General features: G+C 48.3%; 1 protein-coding gene across 5 annotated transcripts in view; it reads right to left on the bottom strand.

Annotated features, from left to right (window-relative positions):
• Kcnip1 (potassium voltage-gated channel interacting protein 1) overlaps window positions 1–26,722 on the bottom strand; it is a 367,510-nt gene that overhangs the window by 187,263 nt on the left and 153,525 nt on the right. For 2 of the 5 annotated variants that reach the window (XM_038326714.1, XM_038326716.1), the window contains exon 1: window positions 22,418–22,478. The exons of 2 other annotated variants lie outside the window; for them this stretch is intronic. In XM_038326714.1, coding sequence (XP_038182642.1) covers window positions 22,418–22,478 — 61 coding nt within the window. Of the gene's footprint in view, window positions 1–7,739; window positions 7,749–22,413; window positions 22,479–26,722 lie in introns of those variants that run through there. One more of the 5 variants, XM_038326715.1, reaches the window with a different exon arrangement.

Below are 26,722 nucleotides of genomic sequence, written 5' to 3'. Positions count from 1 at the left end.
AAGAACAAAAGAGTGGACAGGTGAAGTGCAAGACTATATGGTTGGGAGGCCAAGAGTCTTCAGTCTAGAGTCCTAAGGCATGAGTTCAAATCCCGTGTCTACCATTTATGAGCTGTAACTCTGGGCAGCATTGCTAATCTCCTGCAAAAGTCTGAGGTTTGCCACCCACACAACGAGGGTAACCACCGAACAATTGCAGGGGTCCCTAAGAGAACACAGGGGTGCACTGATGACAGAAGCAGGCATCATGTGAATGGAAGTGACAGCTAATAATGATTATTCAGATTGGAGAAACCTCATGTCCTTGAAGGCAGTGACACATTTAGTTTCTGCCGGCCCAGCATCCATTGCTCTTCTAGCAAGAGGCCTTACTTCTCCAAGGCCCAGCAACATCAACCACTTAGGTATTTCTTGGTAGTTACGTTTTTGAGCCGTCCTGGGAGGAACTAGTTTTCCTGAGCCTACATTGTGCCCCAACACTCAATACAACATGTCTCATTTACCATTCGTACCAGACAGGAAGGGCAGCCCTATCCCTACAGAAAAGGAAGGTTTCAGCTGAGCTGCAGTGTGGCCAGAAGCTCCCTGCTTCAATCTAGTTGGTACTGGGGGATGCTGTGAGGCTCTCGCAGGCTTTCCAAACACTATCCAACTCCCTGGGGAAGCCGCTCACACATATAGCTTATCTTGAACACACGGGACCTGTTGACTGGGCACAACAATGCGAGGCCAGGAGGGATAGTTGGGAAAAGAGAGTAGGGATCCTGAGCCTTGGTTTCCAGAGCCACTCGGGGTGGAATTGTCTAGCAGGATGTAGGTGTCCTCTGGGGCAGTCCTCCGGCAAAATCATCTACTATCTCTGGGCAGTCAAACCCTGCAACTCCCAGAGGACTCTCAAGCCATTTCAAATCCTCCATTTCACAAATATCATGCCCTGACCCTCCTGATGTGCAATAAAGGGCAACTGAAAAGAAGAATGACCCTTTTAAATGTTCATGTAAATAATTGCAAGATGATGCTCATTTATAAATCTATTAATATCAACTTTGTCCCCCCAAAATGAACGCTATGTGACATTAGTTACATCATGACTCTTAAAATAAACACATTTGCTTTAAAAAAAAACTCTCAGAGTTACTAGGAACCCAAGAACAAATAGATGGAATACAGTTGTCCTGAGATGTGCATGAACGGGGTGAGTTTGTGAGTGTGTCTGAATAATGCAAACTTACAGTGCAACATCCCGCGCACACCAGGTCTCCAGGGGGCACGCTCTCAGAGGGTACCACTGTTACATAACCAGCGGAGGCCTGTTATTCTACAGTATTCAACTGTAGAAGCCATGTTGCCAGGGAGGATGGATAGAGACAACGGGTTTGACTAACTGAGTGAGTATGGCTAGGCTCTGTTCTCAGTCCTGAAGGAATCTTCCCACTTTGCAGCCACTGAGATTAACAAATTAGGACACAGAGTCCCTAGCAATTGACCCAGAACAGCTGAGCTGCACTGGCAGCTTTTGCCCCTAGCTGTAGCTAAGATCTACACCTCCGTGGGACCACTCGTAGGAAACTGCAGATTGAGCTGAGATGTGGTGCATGGGGATCATCAAGCATGTGAAATGTGTCACTCCAGAGAAGCACCCCTGCTGGTTCTGATTCTCAGCCATCCCATTTCCCTAGAGACTCTGACACGGAAGCAGGGTACGGGAGTGTGGGTTTCTAATTAATGGACTCAGGAGAGAGACCCAGCCCGTATAGCCTGAACTATCACTTTCTCCCCTGGCTGAGAAGACGTGGTATACATTTCATAATTGTTCCCATGACAGACTCCATGGAGTCAGACGGCTGTCTCTGCCCCACTCCCACCCCAGAAGAAGCTACCAGAACACCCCTGCTCCTCCTCAGTTGCCTGAGGAGAAGGGGCTTGTCACATGTTTGGCTGGCACTGCAATATTGCAGTCTGAGTCAGAGACGCACACGACAGGAAAGGTCACAGGCTCCCAAATTAACTCGAGGAAAAACTGCCAATCAGCAAAGATGCACGCCTAGTTTGCAGGGAGGTATTTCTTCCTGCCTCTGCATCTGAGGTGGGGAAACGTGCATGCATCCTGCTCAGAGACTGGCCTCCAACATCCACTGCAGTGTTTCCTACCATGAAACCTTGCTAAAGTGCAGGTGCTTTTTGCAGGCTCCTTCCTCGTGCCAACCATCAGGGAAGGGTCTTAGGAATCTCTTCATTTTACAGAAGAGGAAACAGGTTTAGCAAGGTTACGGTTAAGGAGTTTGTTCGGGGTCACCTGACTGTTTAGTGATGGCAATGGGCTTAGTAGCAGGCAGCCTGCTGATGTGGGCTCTTACACCCTCTTCTGAGACCCTTGGATTGGAGACCGGGAGCCACTAATAACACCCAGAAGCTTGGTTCTTGTCCTTGGAGTCTTAACCCAATCTTGTACACACAGTGGATACTCAGCACATTGGGCAGGTCAGAGCGGGTGCAGGTCCTCAGTGTCCAGCAAAGATCATGGACAGAAACTTTCCCAACCACTCTTGCCAACAGAAGGCCCTTTATTGCTATAAGACGGAGCCAACTGAGGTGTAGACGATCCCTTCTTTCCACGATCTACTTCTCCAAGCCATGGGTTCTGGAGGAGAGGAATCCCTGCCCCCTTGGCAAATTCAGAGAATGGGGCCACCTGGAGACAGAAGCCTTCACTGTATCGGGTCCACCAAGCCTCAGGTGGCCTACACTGGACTAGGATGGGGAGTCACCACCTGGGATGGCCATGAAAAGAAGTTAAGCAGACTGACTGGAATCTAATTTCCTCTGGGCTTGACATTTCTCGAGCATCTATTCAGGATATGCGGCAAACACTCGAAGACATAGTTACCATGCACTAATTATGTTCTGAGTGCTTAATGGGAGTTATGTTACTGAAGCTTCCCAACAGCCGTATGTGATAGGTTCTTTCATCGCTGCAATTTCTATGTGACAGAACATAAGAAAGAAGTACAGGGTGGCCCAGGTCAACAAGGCTAGCAATAGTAGGAAGCTTCAGAGCCTAGGATGTTCACTCTTAGAGTCTTCTACTCCATCGTTGAATTTTCAGGCACGGCTAAAACATTCATGAGAATCTGAGGTAAGTAGCATCCAATAGCGTGAGCTGAAATGCATGTAGCAGCTGAGCTGGCACATAGGCAGATTGGGGAGGGCCTTAGGCACAGCCTAAAGAGGTAAAGCAGGTGCTGCAGGTGACAGGTGGTAAAGGATGCCAGGTACAGGAACAGACAGCAGATTTGCATTCAGCAAAACGGACCTGGAGTCACTGGGAGGCTGATCTCTAAGAAAATATGGAAAAAAATGAAGAGGGAATACTTCAAGAAAGCCATGGATGCCCAAGAAGCCTGAAGGTGACTTTGTAGGTGGAGCTGAAGAGAAAAGGCAGGTTGTGATTTATAGCTATAGACACAGAATATTATATATCTATATCTATCTAATTTCTATCATCTATTTATCTAATATAGCCATATCTATCTATCTGTCTATCTATCTACACACACACACACACACACAAACACACATACACATATATATGGAGAGAGACAGACAGAGAGAGAAGGAGGGAGGGAGGGAGAAGGAGGTGTGATACAGAGCTATAGTGGCTTGGTTTCAGGTGCCAGAGAAGGTAAGAAAGATTCTTGAGTCCTAGCTGGGGTTCTGGGAGGATGGATGCTCCTTGATGAGAAGATAGGGAGGACAGACATGGCCTGGTGAACCTGAGACCCTCAGCAGCAGACACCTAGTCATCACTAGTGATGCGTGGCTGAAGCCCAGGGGCAAAATTGGTGCTCAAGTATTCGGTATCATTAGCATTCGGGTAGGTGCTGCGCTAGCATTTGGTATCATTAGCATTCAGGCAGGATGAGGTGTCCCAGGAAGAGGGTGCCCGAAGAGAGGACAGAAGAGAGATTGAGGTTTGGGGTTGTCTTTCTGGGCACCACCTCTGGTGAGAATGGGCAGAGGAAGATGGAACTCATCCACCCTCTACCTCTCTTCTACTCTGCAAGCCGCAGTCCTGGCAGGTAGGATACCTAGGAGGGGGGAGGGATTATTCTCTTCTTTCAGACTCAACTCTGAGACACAGCAAGCGGCCATAGTCCCCAAACCCTGTCTCTCTACTCTGGCTGCAGCCCAGGGTTTTTCAGCAGGCTCTGAATTGTGTAATTATCCATACAATAATTATGCCTGGCAGAAAGCTTCAACTTTCCTGGGGGAGGGCTTCCCAGCCACCAGCAGCCTATTTTACCTGGCTCTTCTTGATCTGCACAGGATCAACCAACAACCTGGGTGGAAGGGAGCCCAGGCAGCCTGTTCTGGGGGCAGGTGGGCACGTGTCAGAGGCTCCAGGGGAACCTGTCAGCACCAGTCAATTTGACTTCCTGGATGTACACAGCTCCATTCTGGACGACTCCCACCTACAGGGTTCCCACCATCTCCCACAGTCCTATTTATGACCCAGAGGGAGGAAAAAAAATCCATCAACTCTGCACAAGCAGCTAATCAGTTTACTCGGTCGCCTGGGGTCTTCCAATGTAATTATAATTCTTACTAAGGCGCTGGCGGGTGTCAGAGGCATTTCAACAACTGCCGCGTATACGATAATCAAAGCGCCAGCATTCCTTTGTTCCAAGTCTTGTACGGAGAGGTTCTCACGAGATCTGCTTTGGAGGGAAACTCCAAGACTGGGTTGCGTTTCTCTTGTTTCCTCCCCTTCCTGCTTTCTTCCTTCCCAGAGCTTACAGCTGGAAGCAGAGTTGAGCCATGGATGTGGCTCCTGAGTGTGTATAGCAGGCCAGAACAGCCTCGTGAGGGGCTTGAGTGTTACACAGGAGATGCTCCTGGCCACTTCCCAGAGACCTCGCAAGGTGGCATTTACCTTGGCGAATTCCCCAGCCTCTGGCAGACAGCCGGGAGATTCAGAAGCCTGATTTTGCTGGCACATCCAGCAGGGTCCCATCTGTTAGGAGAATACTCCCGTTAACTCAGATCATGAGACCATGCTAGAAAACACAGCGTACAGAACCAGGATGCCAAAGCTGCCAGGACCAGCATTGCCTCTCTCTGAGGCAATGTGCAGTCTTAGACTTATGGGGATGCTGGGTGAACCACTGGGATGCTTAATGGTGCTGGGCTATAGCCGTCTGCTGCTTCTCCTTCTGTGGATGGAGGCATTCAACAGTAAGATCACATAGGCCTTTTGTCCCACGAGGTTTGATGTAAATCTTTTTCTGTTGACTTCTGCTTCCTGAGATATCCAGGCTGACCAAATGACATCTGAACTCATGTTCTGGAAAGCCCCAACAGGACCCAGCTGATTTAGTGGTCTTTCCTCAACTAATGTTTGCGGCAGACCTGCGTGTGTGGTCTCGCTCACCTCTCCCACTATATGCTTCTCTGAGGTGGGTTGTTCTAGGGCTGGGCATGGATCAGCCTTCTTCTCCCTCACTGCAACTAGATGGAGCTGGGAAGTGTAATCCCTTAGTGGAATGTGAGCCCAAGTAATGTTTGCCTCTTTTAGGCTACAAAAGTGGTTATAAAATGGGGTGCCATTTCCCCACTTTTTCTTCAACATGAAGGAGGCCCTGGGCTGATGGAATGACAGATGGAAAGAGGCTGGGAATCGGCACTTTGTGGAAGAAAGTTGCATGCTTTAGAAAGACACAGACATTGTCCTAGGGAATGGTCAGTAAAATTTTGCTAATTAAGCCACTGAAACTTTGAGGTTTATTCGTTATGGCAGCCAGGGCTGTTGGGTCTAAAGTATAAATTACTCTACGCCTCCCTCCTGAGAGTATAGTTGTCAGCCAATCTGAGCATTAAATATTTTGAAAGAGTTCAGATTCGCATTCACACACCACCTCTTATCTCACTCCCAGAGGTGATTGAGGGTGGGTGTTGTGTGCGGATTTCACTCTTTCCACCTGCCTCTCTCTCCCAGATGTGAACTGATACTCCTTGCGGGTCCCGAGTCACAAATAGGATGTGGTTGGTGGGATTCTGAAAGGCGGGAAATTTGTACAAATGGACCAATTCACACATGACTAGAATGCTCTTACAACATTGAAGGGCAGTTCTACACACCACACACATGCACACATGCACACATGCATGCACGTACATATGCACAAGGGAGCATGGGTTGCAGAGAGCAACAGGACAGCTTGTACAGAGTTGAAGGAATTGGGAATGTGTACTTAATCAGGACTGTAACACAGATAACGTTGCCCTCTCTTCCAGTTGGTAGCATCTGCGTGGAGCCCTGTCAAGAAAGATCCTGAGGTCACACTGTATACAGAAAGAAAAGGTTCTGTGATGGCTGTTCAATATCTGCCATGAGTAATGGATGAGGGGGTGACAACACAAGCCAAGAATTGTCATATTTGTTACAGTCGTTAGACTTGTGATTGTAGAGGAATCTGACTGTGTCAAGTTCAGAGTCTGGTCAAACCTCAGCAACACAAATAATTCTTAACCCTCAAATGCATGCCTACTATCGAAGAGGTATCCTCCATGGCAGCATTCCAAGGAGGGAGGTTGCATCCTTATCTTACAAATGATGAATCTGAGGCTCAAATATAGCAGGCTTTTACCCAAGATCATACAGTCTATGAAAGCTTCCTGCCTTCTGAGTCTGTGCGTGTCATCACATGGAGAGACTCTGAATCAGGGGGTGGGGCAATAGTGGCATCTGTCATCTGTCTCCTGGCATGGTAGAGCAATGGTGGGGACAGGACAACAATGGAGAGAGCATGAAGATGCCAGGCTTAGGCAGGGAGATTCATGAAGCCTTTATCTTTTGAGCTGGTTTGTGGTTCCCTGAAAATTTTGGAAGTCAGCCAGAAAAGGAGGGAATAGGAGAGAAAGAAGATTCTTGCCTTGTCAATTTAAATGATATGTGAGGGCCCAGGGAAAGGGAAGGAACTGGAGATCTGGCAATCAGAGCTGGTGTTTGACCTCCCAGTCCTTCAGGTTGGGTAGGAAACACCATTCCCAAGCCTCATCTTCCCAAAATGCCAAGTATTTGGTGGTAGGTACAGAATCTCAGATCTAAGGGGGCAAACATTGTTCCTTCCCTCCCCAGGTATGTGACCTCAGACTGTTCCTCACATCTCTATTCTGAGATTCCAATTTCTTACCTCTGAAATACAGATGGCAACACTCTCTGCCTCGTGGGGTAGCACTGCCATTAAGTGAGACGATGTAGGGGAAGTGCCCAGCACAGGGTCTGTTGTTAGACACGCAGTAGCATGTGTTGTCTCTCCGCACATGTGCACACATCAAATGCCCTTTAAAGAATGACTATGCATGGAGCCCCTGTGTGGTATTAAAAATGCGAGGGTTTGCCCTGCCTCAGTTTCCACCCTTTGCAGCAGGTGTACTGGTGCTTTGTAAGCTGTCCATCACTCTTCTTCTCTCCTGCACCATGTCTTTGCTGGAGTTCTGTCTACCTGGCTCCCTTTTTCTACATCTGTTAACATGTACATTCCTAACATGTAAAATAAAAAACTCAGCAATTATCTCTCCCATGTGGACCACTTCCTTGGGGTGGATAACGGTTATGCGCGCTCCCCGTGTTTACAATTTCTCTTTCAGACTCTTCCTTCCCCTCCTCCTCCTTTTCTTTCTTTCCTTCCTGGTTTTGTTCCAAGATTTTAGGGGAACTGTAAATCAATTCCAGGGACATATAAAGGCTGCAGGCAGCTCTAGTCCCCAAGCCACTTTGGTCTTTCCATTTCCTCCTGTTCGGGGCTGCCTGAGAGACGAATTCTCACCCTAGCTCCATTTTACACTTCATTTTCCCTTATTTTCCCAAGGAGCCCATGTGGTCAGTATTACCAACCTCACGGGACTCGTGGAGAAACCAAAACTCATCCAAAGTAGTAAGCTAAGGCCACACAGGCATAGAAAGACACAGCATGGTTTCCATCTAAGACCAGTCGGTAGCCAAATCCTTGTTTTGCAGAATAGCCCTTGTCCAAAGGCCTAGGCTTATTCTCATCTTTCTTCATAACATGGGATCTATTTGAAGGGTCCCATGGGTTCAGAATTATGGGGCCAGATACCCAAGACAAATGACAGCCATGCCAATGGCACTAGAGACACAAAGGTCTGGTTTGATTTACAAGTTGGTACTTCAATCTCTCCAGTAAGAATAGAAATGATAATTCCCAATGGCTACACTTTCTTGTGCCCTTACTATGTGCCCCAAACCCCATGAAAATGCTATACTATGAGCATGTGGTTACAGGCAGACCCCGGTTTATAACAGCTTGACTCAGTGCTTCGTCAGCTTGGCTATAGGGTGGCAGTGACACACATTCAGTAGAAACCATATTTTGAGTTTGGATCTTTCATGAGCCAGTGAGATGCAAAAAAAAAAAAAAAAAAACCACTCTCTCAAGCTCAAGATGCTCCCAGCCAGCTCCGGATCATGGGAGGAAACCACCAGCTCCCTGCAGTGAGCTGTGTGGCTGAGCTGAGATGTTAGACAGGCTGAGTGGATTCAATACATTTTGATGTTTATAACATTTTTGGTTTAAAACAGGTTATCGGGGCATAGCTTTATCATACACTTGAGGACCTGTTTTCTTTTCTATACACAATTAATGTAGTGTTTTGGTGCCTCTAACTTGCCTACAGGGTGGACTGTGGAGCCACTGGCACTTGAAGGCACTTCTGCAGTGTCTCCTAGGGTGGGTGGGGACTGAATGCCAAAAACATCTCCCATCAGTGTATACCTCTTGTTCCCGGTGCACAGCAAGGTTACAAGGAGGGAGCCAGTGATACTCCAGAAGTGGCTGGTATGGGGTGCCATCTCTCCACAGGTCCTTGTAATAAACTATCAAAGAATTAGTGCAGAGCTACGGTGGGGTTGGGGGAGGTCCAAGGAGTCAGGCCAGGCTGACACCTAAGGGTTCCCAGGGCATAGCTTTCCAGACTTGCCAGAAAAGAGTGGTTGCAGGGCCCAGACTGCCTTGGTGCTAATGCAAGTGTATTTTGAGGTGATGGGGAACTGATAGAAAATAACCACTGTATAGTGCTCAGGAATGAGACACTTCACTTTGGTAAGGATGTCGAAGAACACGGCCTGGGTCCTTCTGCAAGTATCTTCTGTCAATGCACAAATATTTACTGCAGACATGACTGCGTACTGGGCACGGTGTCGTGCTGTGTGTTGGAATGCGAGTGTCAAGAAGACGGTCAAGATGACATCTATCCTGAAGTACAACTGCGTAAGGGAAGAAATCTCAAGGCATGAGATATTTGTCTTACTATCTCCTCCTTCTGACAAACACATATGGAGGAGGGGCTCAAGATGTGGGAGCTGCAAACAACCCTGTGAAGCCCAAGACAGCGCAGTACAAAGGTAATGATTGTCCCCAAATCCACCATTACCACTATCACCACTAATGTCACTCCACCAACAACACCATGACTCATACTTGCTTACTTCCCACATCACCAGTGTAGCCACCACCATCACCACTAATGTCACTCCACCAACAACACCATGACTCATACTTGCTTACTTCCCACATCACCAGTGTAGCCACCACCATCACCGTCACCTACCACCACCTCATTGTCAGCAGCACTGACCCTGCTACAGTTATCACCATTACTATTGACATTGCCATCTTGCGTCAACACAAACAGCACACATCTCATCACCAGTTCCATTAATAATATCATTGTCACCAACACTTATACCGTCGTCAGTAACATTATCCCTATAATACTCATCCCTCTCTCTGATAACACCACCTCCATCACCACCATCATCACTACCTCTATTACTACTGTTTTTACCAATATCACAACTACAGCCATCATTAACAACGGCTAGCCACAAGCATCATGACCGTCTTGAAAATCATTCCAACCACTATGACTGTTACTCTGATATCAACAATCACCACTTGTCTTACAGCTTCATAAGCATTTACATCAGTCCATGAAACAAGCTGCTACGTGAGTCCCATGATTACTGTGAATCACAGACAAAGAGACTGATGTACAAGGAAGAACCCAACAACTCAATTAACAAGGACGGGCCTTCAGTTCTGCCTCACCCAAAAGGCTGGACCAACTCTCAGCTATTTGATGTGGCCTCCAATATGCTATATTGTTCTAGACCAGCAGTTTTCAACCTGTGGGCCATGACCCTTTCACAGGGGTCACCTAAGTCCATCAGAAAACACAGATATTTACATTGCAATGCATAACAGTTCAAAACTACAGTTAGGAAGTAACAATGTTATTTTCATTTATGGTTTATGGTTGGGGGTCACCACAGCATAAGGAGCTGTATTAAAGGGTCGCAACATTAGAAAGATTGAGAAGCACTGCTCTATACAATGCTCTGTGGTGTCTTTAACTATGTATATGCTATGGGGGCTCAAAGGGATGCTGAATGTCATTGCCGTATGATTGCAATTAGAAACGTGGTCCTTGTGTATCACTCTGAGATACGACTTCAAGTCACTAAGTGCCAACTCTGTGCCTAGAACCGGACTAGGCTTCAAGAGGCTCAGAATGGCAGAAAGAAGGCCCAGGTTTTGAAAGAAGGATGCTGGAATTAGAGAGACAAGCATGTTCACAGGAATCGTCATACAAGAGGTCAAGACAGCCAGTGGCTAAGTCAAGTAGATAACCAACAAATAAATAGCTTAGAGGAGAGGAGGGGGAAGAAAAAGGGGAGGAGGACAGAGTAAATGTGATCATGGGGAAATGTCTTGGGTGGATGAAAAGACAACCCCATCCTCCCCTCCTACAGTCCTTTCTTCTCCCTTGCTGTCTGCTACGCTCCAGGACCTGGCTTTTTGAATATGAGAAGCTTAATTCTGGTCTTTGCTTCCATTCTCTTCCCATCTATTTCTGACAGTCATTCCATTATCAGCCTCTGAGTCCCCAAAGCATAAGATAGCTCATTTGGTTTCAATGCCTTCTTTTTCCCTGTTGCCTCCACCACTTTGCTTACATTGTTCCTTCTTCTCAGGACGTCACTAACCTACCCACCTTCTGGGTTGAATCCTAGCTCTTTTGTTCAACTTTCTTGCCACCTCCTTTTGGGCATCTTTGGGTTCTCCATGCTCTGCCTCTCGAGTAGAAATGCTCCCTCCCTCCTGCGGATCCCCATAGTGGCATCCATTCTATAGAGCAAACGTGTGACACATGATATGCAGCCTAGCCCTGTGACTAAACATACAGGTACTTGAGTCCAAGCATTGGGTCCAAGTCCTAACTCAGCCACTCATGAGAAAAGAGTGAACTGAATACCCTTGACTCTTCATGCCTTGGCGGAATGGTTCCAGGACCCAGGGATAGAAATGACCTGGGAATGCTCATGTGTCTTATATAAAACATGCAGTATTTTATGCAGCCTCCACACATCCTTCTATGTGCCTTAAAACATTTCAGGGTGACTACTGCTACCTCGAAAGCATCTACACGTCTATTTGTATGTATACTTGGTACTTGGGCATAGTGCTCAGTGTGTTATCAATTTAGGTTTTACCTTTTGAACTTTCATATCTGACTGTTTCCCACATGAGGTTGGATGAATCTGAGGAGACAGAGCTCACAGATACACAGGGAAAACTCATCTACCCATGCTCTTTATTCTCCTCTTGTCTGGAACTAGCGTTTACAACCTCTGGTACTGCAAGGCTTAAAGAGAACCAAACTGCTGTAGTATTAAGTGACAACCTATGGCTTCTCTCCCCTCTGTTACTACCAGAGTGAAGAACCTCAAGGATAAAGGCTTCAGATTTACTCAGATCTGGTGGCAACTCCTAGTCCTTCTGCTGGCACCTGGGGAACTTGGGCAAGTCACTTCTTCCAGAGCCTCCTTATCTACATGCATTTACTGTATATGCGATTGTATCTGCACAAAGTACTTCTCTCCTCAGGATGCTATAAGGCAGTGGTTCTCAACCTGTGAATCCTAAATCTTTTGGGGTCAAACAATTCTTTCACTGCGGTCACCCAAGACCACCAGAAAACACAGACATCTATGACTCATAAATAGCAAAATTGTAGTTATGAAGTAACAACAATGATAGTTTTATCATTGGGGGGTTACCCCAACATAAGTAACTGTATTAAAGGGTCACAGCAGTACGAGGGAGGTTGAGAACCCCTGCCCTAAGGGTTCAAGTGGTTTACAGCATCAGAAGTACTTAGTCTAGTACAGAGCACAATGAGCCATGTAAACATCTTGCCCGGCTCCTCTGCTTTCTACTCTAATGACTATTTAGCCCATTTTTACTCTTGTTGTTATTCTGTCCACACTTTGCACGGCCTCTGGTACACAGCAGGTGTCCAGAGCACCTTTCTTCTTGTTGTCTGATCCAGTTCCAATACGGAGATGACAAAAGTCACATTCAAGATGTTCCTACAGCATCAAAGCAGAGGCACCAGACACCGAATAAATGTGTTTTGACAACACATTATATTCAAAATTTATTACCAATGTAGTCATCATGGGAAGAAATTCAAATATTCATTGACTTTTTTTAAAAAATTGTTTTTGTCTTGAATCGTCTCAATAGCTGTTAGTGGGCAGTTAAGAGATGACATCATTTTACATTAGGGTCTACGGGGCTTGGAGTTCTAATCCAATCCAGTTCTCATCGTGTATGAGGAAAGAAGGGAGGCAGTGGGCCCCCTGAAACCACTCTGAGAGATGCCTACTGAGCATGCAACACGGTGCTTAGCCTCTCCTTAGGATCGGAGGCTGGAATATGTTGCCTTGGAATCTGTCCTGGTTTAAGATGACTTAGTGTCTTAATCACCAGCCATTCAGGAGCCCCCCTCCAAGCCCCTTGTTTCCTGTCTACAAAGGATAATACCATGACTGTAACAGAGAGCAAAACTGTGGAGAGACGTGGTTCCTACCCCCAGAGAGAGGCTGTCCAGGGCCCTGCAAAAGGAATTTGACTCTCATGCTCCAGGGCATTTCTTTATCCACTCAGACTCCACTAACTTCTATTAAGTTTTCTGGCTTCACATCCCAACTCAAAGGCTTAGCACATACATCCATCTTGCCAGCCTACGTGGAGGTTCTGCGTATTCTCAATGCCATCTCTAGTTGCAAGCCACCAGGCTCTGTTGTGATCTCTGTTTTAGAAACAGGGTAGATGGAAGCTCAGACTCTCTCTGCATCGCATCTTCAGGTGGCAGAAAACATGGGGATAAAGCTCATGGATGGCTGGTAGAATCAGGATCTATTCTCTTGTTTGGCTGGACTAACAGGCTCAGTTCCTGGCACCCACATGGTGGCTTACCAACCGCTGTAACTCCAGTTCCAGGGGTTCCAACACCCTCTTCTGCCCTCCCCAGTCTCTTCCATGCACATGGAACACATAAATCATGCAGGTACACACATGTGCATAAAGTTCTAAAAATGAGTGGGTATGCCTAGTTCTCCTCTCCTGCTTTATTAAAAAGCAAGAAACTCTCAGTTGCAGAAATGCTGATCTCGGGCCACAGGAATGAAATGATCCATATGAAGACGAGCAGACCCAGGGTCGTCAGCCGGGCTGACAGTCAAGTCATGAGACTAAGGACAGCACATTTTCCTTCTTCATCTTTATCAGCCATAATAAGAAGCTTGAGCCAGAGGATTCCAGAGGTCCCTTCCAGCTTGATGCATCCCCTTAGGTCATGTAATGTATGTATTTTTACAATGCGTGTTCTGGCCCACTGCTTCTCAAAGCTCAGTGGACTTACAAACCATCTGGGAATCTTGCTAACACACAGCTTAGGATTTTCTAGGGTTGAGATGGCGCCTGAGATTCCGCATTCCTACAAAATTCCCATCTGGGGTGAAGTTGCTGATCTGAGGCCATACTTTGACCAGCACAATAATGAGCTACTTTGATTGTATTCTTCCTGTGTGCTGATCACACCTTGAACATATTATTCCACTTAATTCTGAATATTGAAGGGAATTACTATCAGTGCCCCGGCTTTCTAGATTATGTGGTGATGAAGGCTTATGTATACAACGTGACCTGGCCAGAGTCATGAAGCAAGTGCATGGCAGAGAATTCAGATCTGTCTAAGTATAAAACCATAAGTATGTGCTCATGGTGTCTGTGCCACATACATATATGTGATCAGGCTTGAGCGAAGTTCAGAAGAGAAGGACGCTGTGTGTTTGCAAATGTACAGCAGCCTCTTGCGTCTGCCTGTTCTACATGGATACCACTCAGAAACTGTTTGAACCCTCCTGCCCACCTAGACCATGGGGAAACCCCAAATTGGCTGCCTTGCACTGGAGGTCTGAGATCCTCACAGACTTGAAGATGCTTAAATAGTTCCTCGATTCCTTCCCTGACAGGCCATGATGGCTGCAACAAAGGGAGAAAAAAATCTAGCTCACATAAATGATTAGAGGAGAGAGGTTTAATCTTATTAATGAATTTGCTAATTGGCCTTCTGCCCCCAATCATTTCAAACTCCAGCTTTCACGGTGTCAGAGAAAATGGAAGCAGATCCAGGGGTGGTTTGAGACACGCTAAGAGTATTTTTCTTGGTGCCTGCAGGCAGTTCACTTGCTCAGTATGGCTAATGAAACACTTCAGCCTATCCTTGAATGCTACTTCCTACACCCACACTCCCATGCTGACGGCCCCCCATGTTCCCCGGGCTCCTGCTATGAGACCAGGAGGGAGGAGACTGACATGGAGCTTCTAAGCTTGGACTCTACCACTGGCCAGACCCAGGTTCTGCTGTCTTCTGGCCCTTGGGCCTCAGTGAAGCACTCCCCTTCTTAGAGCCTCAGTTTCCTCACCTGTAAAATGGGGACTACCACAGCATCTTGTCCTGCAGGGTTAAGGCCAAGCACCCTAACAATGGGAAGAGCAAGGTGCTGGTATCTGGTGGAGGCTGGCCCAGTTTGGGGTATTAGTGTTGGCCCTGAAAGCTGATCTATGTTTTCAGACCTTGTGGCTGGGAATTTCTGTTACTGACTGAACTTGACAACTTCACATAGGTAGGAATGGCTATGAAATGACCCAGAATGTCAGTGACCATGGCTGTAATGGCTCTAGGTCCCTGGGGCATAAAGTCCGAGGCCACAGTTGAATAGAGTACAGCATCCCTACAAATAGAGCGACTCAAGAGGAGACTGTGACCTTGACCCAGTGGTCCAAACTGTCACGCAACTCTCTCTCAGCACTCTGATTCTAATGAGGTCTTATTCCTGCTTCTGAACAGGCTTTTAATAGGAACCAGAATAGTAAGAATTAATCCAAAATATTACTGCCATGGCTAGCCAGCACATGGGAAAAGAGCAATATCCCACCTGACTATGGCTACTTCTAGAAGGTGACCTACTTAAGATAACACCTGGAGGGAGCTGAAGAGCAGAAACTAGTTTCTCTGAAAGCTCCAGGACCCTTGGTCTCTTGTTCTCCCTCTTTCCTTTCTAATTGTGTCCCTTCCCTGACTGATGGATGGGAGCATCCACTCCAGGGGCAATTATGCAGAATGTTGCAGGCTTCTCCCCAGGCACAGACTTGGGTCTTGGATTTCTGCTCTGCACTGAAGTACTCCTGTGCTCCTTAGTCATCACACACACACACACACACACACACACACACACACACACACACACTCCAACCCATCCATTCTTTCCTCCGCACAGCCAACATCCATCAAGTCTAGACCAGGTGTCAGGCTTGACAGGGATTCTGGAATAAGAATCAGCCCCCGAGAGCCAGGCAGAGGGATAACTGTGTAAACCCATAATAATAGCCTTGATGTGTACAAGATAGTGTGTGTGTATGTGTGTGTAAGCGTGTGTGTTTGTGTTTGTATGTGTGCGTGTGTGTGCATAGGTATGTGCATGGGTGTATGTGTGTGCGTGCATGTGTGTGTGTGTGTGAGCGCTCATGGGTATGTATACGGGTGTATGTGTGCATGTGTGCGTGCGTGTGTGTGCTCATGGGTGTCTGTGCACATGGGTATATGTATGGGTGTATGTGTGCATGTGTGCATGCGTGTGTGCACTCATGGGGTGTGTGCACATGGGTATGTGCATGGGTGTGTGCGTGCGTGCATGCATGTGTGTGTGTGTGTGTGTGTGTGTGTGTGTGTGTGTGTGTGTGGTGCAGCATCAATAGCCATGGGGGATAAGAGAAGGAGGATATGTGCTCTGTCTTCAGGAGTGTAGGGTGATGTTGGATGGGGCCTTGAAGAATATATAAGAGTTTACCAGATGACTGGGGGATAGAGGTGGAAGAGAATGAAAAATAAAGAAATAAAAAGGAAAAGGGACATGACTGGTCCTGGATTTCAGCACCAGATTGGGGGAGGGGGAAGAAAGCAAAGGAAAGGAGAGGACGAGACTCGTCCTAGGTTGATGGAGGGGAAGGTTTATTATGGCTATGTGGGAGAGCACAGCGGGAGGTAGGGATATCTGGCAAAGTCCAGAGTGGACATGGCCAGACCGAGCTGTGCTATGTGAGGAGAAGGAAGAGAGGAGGACCAGGTGCAGCAGCCAGGAGGCCCAAAGGTACAAAAAGAGTAGAGAACAGAAATAGTTAGATCATATAGGGAAGGGCAGCCCAAGCCCTGGAGAAGGCGAAGATTGGGGATGTGCCCGGCATGCTAGCCAAGAGGACCATGGAACTGGTAGAGACTGAGGGACTCAGAAAGAATCTGGAGGCCGGGTCTGCTTTGATATGCTAAATAGACACAGCAGCCATTTGTCCCAGGTTGGAAACCAAACAAGAGGGAGGTGCAGGAGCTGGAGTTGATCTTAGGCAGAAATGACACCAGGGAGCAGTGTTAGAGCAGAATTATGGGATTGGCCAAGTGGACAAACAGACCAGGTAATGATGGACCTGGAAAAGGTGACGTTGGAGAAGAATCCCTGCCTTTCTTCCAGCAGAAGTCTGAAGCCAAGAGACATGCCTATTCTCCCTCCACTTTCCCTCCAGACACTACATACCCACCCGTAAGCAACACCTCCCAGGCCCTTCTAAGCTGTGTTCTAGGAGGTATTTCCTATAAGTTTTGCTACTGACTCTCAGCACTAAAGTCTCCTGTGCCTTTATTCCTTCACATTTTCCTGTGGAGTTGCTATGGTTCATCCTCCTTGGAGCTGACGTTAAGAGCTTAATTTCCATCATGAAGTATTAAGAGGGTGGGAAGTTAAATTCTAGTATTTAGAGTTTTGGGGAGGTTCATGATTAGGATCCAATAAGGTCTTCGGAGTGGAGCCCCATCCCTGAGGGCTGGAGGCTTTAAAGGAAGAGAAGAAACCCCATTGGTACCACTGTGTGTTTCAGGACTCGGCCAGCAAGGAGGCTACTAGTCACCAATGGGCTATTTTCACCTCTGATCTTTAGAGCTGTGGACCCAAATAAACTTCTTTTTTTCCCTTAAATTACTCAGCCTATGGTCTTGTGTTGTTAGCAGCCGCCATGAACTGAGAGAGATGCTGAGGAACAGAAACGATGTAGCACAATCGTTACTGTCCTTCATAAAGAGACAGTCTTCTGCTGCAGTTCCCAGGACGTCATCCTTCACCATGCACTCACTCATTCATTTACGGATACGGTCATTTAATCACATACTTATTCCATCATCCTCCGCCGCTCATTTGATTATTTACTTGCTCCTTCATTCATTTTTCTCGTTTATTGAGTCTCTTATTTGTGCAGCCATCCATCACTCCCTCACCTGCTAAGGAGCACACTCACTCACACAATTATAAAGCATTTACGGGGCAAAGCCCTTCTAGGTAGACAAAGGGGTCTTAGTTTTTGCCAGGTTCCTGGAACTGGACTGAAAGCACCTCTAGATTTAGGTAGCGTGTCTCTTTGCCCAATCCTTCTATGGATATCAGGAGTTGCGGAGTGGAAACACTGTTCTCAGCGCTTGCTTGCTGAATGGTAAACAGATTCAGTACACTCTATGGACAAAGCTAATTCGAAGCCAACAGACCAAATAACAGAATTCATTCAAGCAGAAGGACTGGTAACTGAAATTCCAGTGGTAAGCTAACTTTTTTTTTTTTTCTGTGAAGTCTGCAGTTCTTAGAAATAATGAGAGACCAACCATCTCCTCGGTAGTAACTTTCACTGGAAAACATTTGCTGAGTACCTACTATGTGCAGAGCCAGGGGCTGTGAAGAAGGAGTCAGACACATTTCTGGCACCCAAGGAGTCTGTACTGTGGTGACGAGGGGAGGGTTAGCACCTCCATCGACTGATTCCAAGCACGACTTGTGAGTCAGGAGAGCACATACCTTTCAAATGTTGGGAATTCAGATGGGAGAAGTCACTTCTCTATGTGGCTTAGAGAAGGATAGTTGAATATAAAAACAGCTGAGTGAGTTCTTGGAATCTGGGTGAAACATGAATCAATAAATGCAATAGGGACTGGGGGTCAGAGTCTTATGGAACTTAAGTGTTGGAGAGAGATGCTGAGATGAGAAGACCCAGGGGCGCACTCAGGTCTATTGCTTGGTACTCCTCTTTCAGAGATGAAGAAAAGGGTATTTCCAAGGCAAAGTGTTCTGGCAATGGTTTCTGAGCCCAGGCTGGTGTGGTTTGGGATCACTGCCTCTTCATAACCATGCCAATTGTTGCCTTCCAGGGCTCTCTAGAATTAACACACCACCTCATCCACCACTTCAAAACCAGGCTCATCAGGAATCCTGTGCCTCTACAATTCTCCAAAGGGATCTCTGATTTAGGACCCACAAGACCACTCTCGTATTTGGCTCTGTCTATAAAAATCATCTGATAGTCGTGAATTTTTCTCAGTGACTCAGTGGGCACCACGGTTCAGACTCTCAAAGTTCTGAATGTTGTACTTGAACTTGGATGGATGAATTGGAAACCAGTCACCTGAGCAACATGGAGTTATCTGCAGACAGGCCAGTTTCTGTCAATGTGGCTTATCCAGTGTTTTGTGGGGTCTCCTGATTCCCACAGAGACTGCAGCTGTACCTGCATGGTCCTGTGCTTAGCCCCTCACTCTGGCCAGCCTTGCTCATACATTCAGACATATCAGTGGAGTCTGTGTGTGTGTGTGTGTGAGCATTCTTGATACTGCTGGCAAAAAAAAAAAAAAAAAACTCTACCTAGGACTGGGGACAAGGCCTGAAACCCCCAGGCAAGGTTTTTCCCATTTTCAATTAAAGACACACCAAAATCCCAAACAGGACAGAAAAACGAATGCTATGCTTTCCTTCAGTGGCAAAGCTCTTAAATTACTTCAGATTTCGGCTGCTTTGGGGGAATGTTTTCCGAGCACAAGGTCAGGCTAGGTACTTTCTTTTCCCAGCACTAACCACACTGGATTGCTGCCCTGTTTTAAAGTCGCACATGTATTTCCAAGTTGTTTTTAAGCACTTGGAGCTGTGGCTGAGTTAACTGTGGTGTTTCCATGATCAGCCACAGTGCAGAGGTTAGTGGGCCCTAGCAGAGGCTCAGCATCCTGGTGCCCGGCTTCTGGTCCTGCTTATCTGTACAGGGCTTGAAAGGGCTTGAAAGACTGCTTGTAGGATAGCCTTATTCTGGGCATTGAGATGCCTAAGCAGCGCATCCACACACTGAACAGGACCTAGACATTGCTGACCATTGATCATGTAGCAGGGTCTGTGCAGGGTCTTGCCTTCCATCACCCTTGAAACACACACACACACACACACACACACACAGGCAAACCAACAGCTATTTTCAGAGGGCAACCACTACTGTCCCTGATTCACAGAGGAAGAAAACAAGGCTTAGTCATGCAGCTAGTCCGTGGTGGAGCCTGGATTTGAACCCAGCAGGGAGACAGGTTCTTCTGTTGAAAGTCGCCACCACTCTGTCCTGACTGCATCTAATTAGATCTGAGTCTGGCAATTCGGAGATCAGAGTGGTGGCTCCAGTGACTGCACCGACAATAAAACCTTTAGAATCTGAGAGCCAAATGGAACCTAAAAAAATGTCCAGGAGAATGCCTCCCATTTGCAGAGATCAAAACACTAAAGGAGAAAGTGACCAGGGCAAGATAGGATTCCTGTTCACAAGCCTCCCAGTGGAACCCTGTTCATATTCATATTCTTAAGCCTCTTTCCCTAGACAGGTCTTGTGCTGATTTTCATTCTGATGTACAGGACAGTGAGATTGGACTCTGTCCTGGGGGCAAATGCCTGGGGGACAAGTGTATGGTTGCACTTGTGGACAGTTCAAGCTGATGTCTACTGCTGTGAAGAGAAGGGCTAGCTTGGGGACCCACTCAGTGAGCCTGGACTTTCCAGGAGCCACTGCCGCTCTTATAAAGATCAGATGAGAATGTTCAAATAAAACACAGTGCCAGGCACTCCATGGCGGCACACACAGGGAGTGTTGATACACTCTCCTCTTTCTTTAGTTCCTAGGAAAGAGAAGAAAGTGCTGTGCCCTCTGGAATCCTGCAGGCGCTGACCCCAGGCGACCTGGATTTAGGACTGCGAGACTGGAATTGGTGGAGGATAACATTAGAGCCCTATGACTCGATGCGTCTCCTTGGCCATCGCTCGTCCATGCTTTTGCTCTTACTACAGTCTCTTCTAGTGGCTTCAGAAAGCACAGCGTGTGAGACGAGGCGCTCCCTCCTTCCACCTCCTTCAGCTTCTCGGGGAAGCTAGCATTCTCGTCCCGTTGATGTATGTGAAAACTGAGACTTAAAGGAAGTGAGATTTTTCCCATGGTCCAAGACTGAAGTGGCAGGACTGAGATTCGCACTTACACTACACTGGATTGTAGCCACAGATCTCTAATGTGATGCCTGCCTGCCTCTCTAAGAGATACAGACATTGTAGATTTTTTTTTTTTAAGGAAAAAAACAAACCTAAGTTAACTGTGCCCTACAGTCCCCTACATGGCCGGCGGGACCTCATGTCCTTGCCCATCATCTCCTTCATTATGGGAGAGGAGGCTTGGGTTTGGTGTTGAATACCATCCCAGTGAAGCAGCACCTTGGGATCCAGGAGAGGCAGAGCTCAGAGCACGTAGACCCTCCGCCAAGGTCTGCCTTTCTCTGGGCTGCTGAATAGCATCACTGCCTTCCCTACAGGGTGAAGATGCCAGCAAATAAGCAGAAGCCCCTTCCGATTCTGGGCTGCCATGCCAGCCTGGGCTCATTCACCTGGGATCTGCACCTGCGGTTGTCTTTCCCTGATGCTCAGCCAGCTCGTCTGACCCTTTCTTCCTGGATAGCTCTATCTGTGAACCCAACCAAGATGAGAGGAAACGGGTCTGGCGAGGAGACTCACTGTGTGCTGGGGCCTGCTATCACCCAAGACAGCTCTGGTCACTAGCTAGCACAAGGTGGGCACTGTGCCCCCACCTGTAGTCAGAATATGCTAAGTATGAGAACTTGGACATTTGAGTGTGAGACTGCTTAGAATCCTTCTGCTGTCTGCAATGGCGTTTGAGCATTAAACAAACCAAGCCCATCATTATCTTGATTGTTTGCAGTCTCTTTTATCCCTATAAACAACTTTCTGTCTGTTGAAAAAGAGGCCTGCATTGTGAGCCTTGGCCCAACAAGGTCACCCAACTCCACATGGACATTTGACGACTGTCCCAGGGCTGATGGGCATGCCACAGCTGGAGAAAGGCAGTTGTGGAGTAGGCTCCTGACAGGAAGGTCCCAGGTTATGTGAACTTTGTGTTGTCCCCCCAGCCGCACCTCCCCAGTAACCTCTTCACAGTTTTCTCCATCTCTGCCTCCCCCACCCGAAGTCCTCAGACCTCAGCAGTACATACACCTTATCCTAGCCGAGTTGTGTTCCTTCCTGTAGACTCCCCGTGTCCCAGGACCATGCCTGGGGGTTCTGCCACCTAGATGTAGCTGATTCCTTTTGGCTTGCAGAGGTTTTAAGGGTGGACAGGCAAATCACTGTCTTCCCTCATGGTGAGGCTCTCAGGTCAGCACCTGGCAAAGCATGGCCATTCCCAAGGAGGCATTCATGAGTATAAGCACCCTTGCAGGATGCCCGAGGTTGCACCAACATCAGCCCTCATGGGAGCACGAAGAACCTCCCAACATTTCCGCCCAGCCCAGAGAACGAAGCTTCCTCCACCTGTGAATCTGCCTCGTACTGCTTCCGTATATTTCCCAGAATAGAAGGGTCCAGCGGCCCCTGGAGGGGGGCCAGTGCCCACCCTGACTGCTGTCCCTGGGTGTTCACACCAACCTTCCCACGAGGTTCTTACTCCTTTGGATACAAGAGGCTGTCCAGAACCTTTACTGCTAGGGGATTAGGGGATTTGGAACTAAAGGAGACAGACGTTGCATCCCAACACAACACCCAGTACCCCCGGACCTATCCAGAGGAGAAAACGGAGGACAGAGAACTTACCTTTAGAGGGTCGCCTTTGTTTGGTCTGCAGGGATGAGAAGGTGCCCATGACGGCCCCCATGGCAGCGAAGACTTGTGTGTGACTTGGGACCCCAGGCCCTGTCTCTCCCCTTCCCTGAAAAGAAATCGGTGTGGATTGCCCACTCTGAATTTGAGGAGAGGAAAAGCAAGAGAGCAAAAAGCCCCGGGCAGCTCGCCTGCAGCTTGGTATTCAGAGAGCGTGGGGCCGGGGTGCCGGGAGCTTCTGGCTGCTGCTGTCTTCAGCCCGGCACATGCACTGACTCCCAGAGCCAGCGGCTAGCGGGAGCCTTCGCTGGCGCCCCCCAGTGCGGGCACCCCACCGGACCTCTGGCCTCGGCGAGGGCAGAGCCCTGAGCCCCGAAGCCTGCCTGGTGCTGGACACGGGGCCGGCGTGCCCGCCCGGCCGAGGCTGCCGAGCCCGCGCCGCGTGCGGTGCGGGAGCCGCGCTCCGCCCGCCCCTGCTGCCGCCCGGCCGCTCCGCCCCGCTCTCGGGCTGGGTCTCAAGGGGCCGAGTACCAATCATGAATGAACGGCGCCGGGGACTGGCGCGGAGCGGAGCCGGGGTGCGCACCGGGCGATTGGGGTGGTAGAGGCATCCTCGGGGACCCGCGGAGGGGCGGGGTGGGGACCCAGTCCTGCTGCTTGCACTGCACTGCCCCTCGTTGTGCGGGACACCGGGAATGCCCTCCTGGGCAGACAGACACGGTCAGGGCCCAGGCTGGTGGGTGCAGTTTGGGAAGGGGTCAGGTGTCCCCCAGTATGTGTGAGAGGGGTGTGTGTGTGTCTCGGAGAGCGTTGAGATTTCATTTGACTTGAGAGAAAAATCAGTTAACCACTGCTTGCCTTTCTGGGGTAGGGAAAGTCTACCCCACCCATTAAAAAGGACTCCCCTAAACTCTCTAGGAGGTGTTGGGTTCTGCTGAGTTCCCTCCAAGTCCTTGGCTCATTTCTAGTGACAGGAAATAGGGAGAGGGAAGTAACTGCGGATCCCCTTAGGCCCTTGCTGCCCCTCCCCCTTTTCTAAGTCTCCTCTTCCTTTCTGTTTGCCCTCTCACCTGCAGTTAGAAAAGCAGGGTGACACTTGAGTTAGTGCCCTAGGATTTAGAAAGCAGTCTCTCTTCCATGACCTCCCCCTTCGAGTGACAGGATTCCTCTAGCCTCACCGCAGATTTCCAATGAAAAGGCAATGATTGGGGACCTGCGGCCTCACCTCCTGGTGGCAACTGATGGCAGGTGTGTCTCTTTAGAAAACTCAGGAATTTCCTCTTCTCCAGCCCAGCTGCCTGTCCGTCTTGTCTGTCTGGGCTTCCCCTGAGAATTCCGTGTGCATTTGCAGTGAGATTCCCCAACCCAGGCTGCTCCCCAGATCCCTGTCCAGTCATTTCCTCTGCTTCACACAGACGCATGCTGTGTTTGGAGCCCACAGAGTCCCTCAACATATGGCTTCATAAACACGTACACATATATACTACCCTGAACATATGGACACAGGTCCCTCAGGCCTACACAGACATTGCTATGCTGCACACAGACAGACTCCAAGCCATAATACACCCATGGGGGTGCATCTGTAAGACCCCAGCCAAGATCCTCATGTGCACACGGTGCAAAAAGCCATCAGCTCTCTCACACACACACATAAACTCACACATACCAGAAGGCAGTCTGACTCCAGGCATATATGACAATAAGGAGAGCTACCTCCCATCACCCAGACCATCAGCTGCCTTTCAGGGCCACACATGGTCTGCACCTTGGCCCAGGGACTTGGAATAGCATGCTTCACCTCCACGGCACTTAACTCTTGCTCAGATTCCAAACTGTGTCCTATTTTGACAGCAGGGACAGTGCACTCAGAACTATATGCTCCTTTTGTTTGCAATGCCCCTTGCTGTGGAATCACATGACCCGTGTGGCACCCACAAAAGCCCCACAGGCTAGTTAGGTCGGGCCTGCCATCACCATGCAGAGAAACTGAGGCTTGTCTCTAATGAGGAACTTGACTGAAGTCCTCCAGCCAGAACTTGGGGTTAGGATTTATTATCCAGGGCTGTCTCGTAGTCTCTAGGGTCATTCATGTTGGCAGACCAGGGCACAAGGATTCTGGGCTGAAAAGGCCACATCTGGCTTCCACCCCATTCAAAGCCTCAGTTCTCCTCCACATGTCTCAGACTCGCCCGAGCTTCTTCCCCTGGGGTACTGGATAATGATGGATGTAGGAACTGGTTCCTGCCTCTTGCCCATCCTCTGGGGAAAGAGAAGAAGGACTGGAGTGAGGGCTCCCAGAAGACAACTAGTCTAGTGTGACACAAAAAACGGGGGGGGGGCTCTCTGCTGAGGAGAGCATGGTACTTCTTAGGGGTCTTAGCCAGTTTTTCAGGGATGCCACGTGGAGACATGCCAGACTGCTCCTTGGGGCTCTGCCAGTCATATGACCTGAATGCCCATAAGCAGGGCAGAATTTGAGAGATTGCCAAAGGCCCTCTCTCATTTCCCCCATATAACCCTCTGAAGAAGCAGCCTACAGAGGATTCATTTTACAGGCCAGCCATGGCTAAGTTCTTCCACAGGTATTGCATTTGGTTGCTTCTAGGTCATGAGAATAACATGAAGTCACACCCTGAGCCTTTTATAGCTTGGCTTCTTCCACTAATTCTCCCTCTCTATTGGTCATCCTTTGGGGAATCTAGCCACACAAGCTCTCACTATTCCCCCAAAGTGTCCTCTAGGGCCCTGCCCTAGGGCCTTTGCATAGCCTCTGCCTAGACTATTCCTCATCCCTTTCTCTGTCTGGTAATCCACAGCCTACCTTTGTTTGATTCCACATCTCCACCAGGGGCCTCTCCTGGTCCCCATCAGGGGCCTCTCCCTGTCCCTAGCAGTGGCCTCTCCAGGGCCCTAGAAAGAGCCTCTCCTGGCCCCAGGGAGTTTCCAGGCACTTGAGGCTTCTTTTCCCACCTTAAAGCCCTTGATCTCATTGTCTTATTCCCTATCTAACTTTACTGGGGACTTGCTTAGAGTTTCAGAGGGTGAGTCTATGCCCTTCATGACAGGGAGTAGGGCAGCAGGGAGGGAAGCAGGGAGGCAGGGAGCAGGGCAGCAGGGAGGCAAGGAGACAGACAGGTAGCAGAGCTACATTCTTATGCACAAGCACCAGAGAGAGAGAGCAAACTGGGAGTGGTGTGAACTTTTGAACCCTGGAAGCCCAATCCATGTAACACACCTCCTCCAACAAAAACAGACCAACTAAACCTTGACAATTCTACCAACTAGGTACCAAGAAATCAAATATAAGAATCTATGAGGGTCATTCTCATTCAAACGACCACACTCAGTGATCAATTAATTAATGAAAATGGACGATTTTTAGATTATTCTTGACCACTTGAAGAAGTACACTTTCTCAAGTGATGATTCGCTCCCTCCCTCTCACTCACTCATTTGACAACTGTTTGTGACATATTTACCCTCAACCAAATAGCTATGCTCACAATAGCCCATGAATTATTGATATTACTGTAAGGAGCAGGTAGTATCTGCAGATAAGCACCACATACACGCACGTGCACATGCACACACACACACACACACACACACACACACACACACAGCACCCTCCTGTGCAACAGAAGAGCAGATATCACATGGAAGATGTTCACAAGGAAGTCTGAGGAACGCATGGAGAAGAACATGAGGAACTAGAGAGAAGGGAGGCAAAAGCAGCCCCCATTCCTGCCCCTTGTGAACTTGCAGCACAACAGCAGACTATGTGGGGAGAGGAGGGGCTGCCAAAGGAGCAGGCCATCAGTCACTCCGCCTGCAGGAGTTACCTATCTTGCAGTCTCTGACTAGAAGTACTGGCTACCATGACAGCTTCATCCTGTTGATCTCACTTGAATCTCAGGTCTGCATGTCCCTCTACTCTTCAGGTGAGCTCGCCTGTTCATACCCCATTTCCAGCTCTGACTCTCCTCTCAGCTGTCCTAGTATGAACTAAATTTTTGTGTGCCCCCATTCATCAAATTAAAGCTATAACCCCTAGCCTGGCTGCATTCAGAGACTATGTCTCAAGGATAATAATTCAGGTTAAATGAGGCATAAAGGTAGAACACTGGTTCTCTCTTTATCTTCTCTCCCTCTTTCAGAAAAATTTCAGATCCACTCCAGGCTCCCTGCACAAAAAGATGGGTGCGCATACAGTGTCAATTTGCGATCAAAGATGGAGACTCCCCTGACTTTACCTCTTGACTGTGGACTTCATGTAGCTGGAACTGCAAGGGACAA

The sequence above is a fragment of the Arvicola amphibius genome, chromosome 4, assembly GCF_903992535.2.
Source record: "Arvicola amphibius chromosome 4, mArvAmp1.2, whole genome shotgun sequence".
NCBI lineage: Eukaryota > Metazoa > Chordata > Mammalia > Rodentia > Cricetidae > Arvicola > Arvicola amphibius.
Note: the sequence above shows the minus strand (reverse complement) of the source record. Positions and strands in the feature narration are given on the sequence as shown.